Below are 2,349 nucleotides of genomic sequence, written 5' to 3'. Positions count from 1 at the left end.
ATGTCTAGTGACCTAAAAAAATTTAGATAATTATTTAAAAATATATAATTAAATGACAATATTAGAAGAAGAATTACTACCCAAAATTAAATTAAATTAAAGAACATTTGTTTCTATGGTATCCTAAAATCCTAAGATTGCCTCTAAAATGGATTTAAGATACACAATTTTTTTTTTATATTTAGCTTTGTACTGTTACCTCAGTTAAAATATTTGATTGAAAATTTCATTAATTTAAGACATACAAATAATTATTAAGAAAACGGATATAATAATGAGGATAGTCCTAAAAACACTTATAAAATACGGATTCAAGATACACAGAATTTGTTTGGAATAAGTAACATACCTACATAGATCCTTACATAAAATTTGGGTGTTTCGGAGAAAGATGCAAAATATAAACAAATTACAAAACCTTAATTAATTTCCAAACACAAAAGCCAAAAACAAAAAAATTATCTTGTTTTAAAAGCATATACCGTATTCTTTTGTGCTCCTCTTTATATATCCCTAAAAAAAACCAAACCAAACTAAGCAAAGTAACCCACCCACCCATACCAACTTTTTGAATTCCCAATTTTACCCCTTAAACCATTCACAGGTGAAAAAAGGAAAAAAAACAGAACAATACCGGCCACCGGAGAGATGAATCTCCGGCGATCCCCTTTCCCCCTCCCCACCCTCCTCCTTCTCTTCCTCCTCCTGTCTCCCATCTCAGCCACCACCACCGCCAACCTCCACCGCAAAAAAACCCACAAAATCAACGGCCCAATCAAGACCGTGGTGGTCCTCGTCATGGAGAACCGCTCCTTCGACCACGTCCTCGGGTGGCTCAAGAAGACCCGACCCGATATCGACGGTCTAACCGGAACCGAATCGAACCGCATAACCGCCAACGACCTCTCCTCACCTTCAATTCCCGTCACCGACGACGCAATCTTCATCGATTCGGATCCTGGTCACTCCTTCCAAGCGATTCGCGAACAAATCTTCGGCTCAAATGACACGTCAGCAAACCCCGCACCAATGAACGGTTTCGCGCAACAAGCAGAAAACCAGCTCAAAGGAATGTCGAGAACCGTTATGAGCGGGTTCAAGCCGGAGCGGCTTCCGATTTACACTGAGTTGGCGAACGAGTTCGGCGTTTTCGACAAGTGGTTTGCGTCGGTTCCCGCGTCGACTCAGCCGAATCGGTTCTACGTTCACTCTGCAACCTCGCACGGTGCCATGAGCAATGTGAGCAAATATAATACACTATTTTTTTTCCTTTTTCATAAAATTTCCATTTCTATTTATAATTAAAACAATACCGTATGGTATTCAATACTCGTATTCGTATTTGTGTAACGTAGGTGAGGAAGGACCTTATTGAAGGGTTCCCGCAGAGGACAATCTTCGATTCGCTGAACGATAACGGACTCACGTTTGGGATTTACTACCAGAATATTCCCGCCACTCTGTTCTTCAAATCGCTCAGGAAGATCAAGAACGTTGTCAATTTCCATAGCTACGCCTTGAAATTCAAGTGAGCGATGTTTTAGTTTTTACTCATTCGTTAGGGTTTAATTTTGAAGTAGGAAAGTTTGTTCCTTGTTTTTGGTACGGTTTCTTATTTTGGGGAGAAAAAATCGTTTTTTTCACAGTGGATAAAAAAGTAAAATGATATATTTTTTACTTTAAAAATGGACTTTCCGAGACATTTTCTTATGATAAACATCTTTTTTTTTTCTTGAAGATAAATTTATTGTATTTCTTAAATTCCTCTTTAATTTATTAAATATAGAGCTTAAAATGCTTGATTTTCTTTATTAAAGTGTTAGAAATATTTTTAGGTATATTTGTTAATTGTTAGCATGATATACTATTTTAAGAAATTAATTTTGAAAAATAATTGATTTTTTCCCCGAAAAATTATTGAGCTGAGGAGTCTTTGATTATAAGCTATTTACCCGATAGTAGTTGAAATTGAACTGTGAGTTTGTGATAGTGAGACTAGTACAAACTCAAGATTCAACTGCAATAAATATTTTTACATTGGCAATGCATAAAAGAGTAACTCCATAAATTTTTCTTGTATATCGATATTAATATTATTATTGATTATTAAAAAAAGTAATTTATTTTAGATTTGAAACAATTCATTATTTTATTGTCTTTTTTATTTTAAAATATTCCTCGAATAATAAATTTTCACAAGTTTGATTTACTAGGAAACAAGAGGAAGGACGGTTTAATCTTATTCATAAGTTATATTATTTGGAGGAGTAAGATTTTCCCAATTCATGTGTTATTATTAATATATTATATATATTGAAGAAAAAAAACTAAAGTTTTGAATAATAAAAG

At 34.3% G+C, this 2,349-nt stretch overlaps 1 protein-coding gene across 1 annotated transcript in view; it reads left to right on the top strand.

Annotated features, from left to right (window-relative positions):
- The window catches only part of LOC107607629 (non-specific phospholipase C1), a 7,759-nt gene continuing 5,847 nt past the window's right edge, over positions 438-2,349 (top strand). The window contains exons 1-2 of the mRNA XM_016309586.2: positions 438-1,239; positions 1,356-1,528. Of these exons, the coding sequence (XP_016165072.1) occupies positions 649-1,239; positions 1,356-1,528 (764 nt within the window). The 5' untranslated portion in view covers positions 438-648. The remainder of the gene's footprint in view (positions 1,240-1,355; positions 1,529-2,349) is intronic.

This window comes from Arachis ipaensis, chromosome B01 (genome assembly GCF_000816755.2).
Source record: "Arachis ipaensis cultivar K30076 chromosome B01, Araip1.1, whole genome shotgun sequence".
Taxonomy (NCBI): Eukaryota; Viridiplantae; Streptophyta; class Magnoliopsida; order Fabales; family Fabaceae; genus Arachis; species Arachis ipaensis.
The sequence above is the reverse complement of the archived record's forward strand: the minus strand, read 5'-3'. Positions and strand labels throughout refer to the sequence as shown.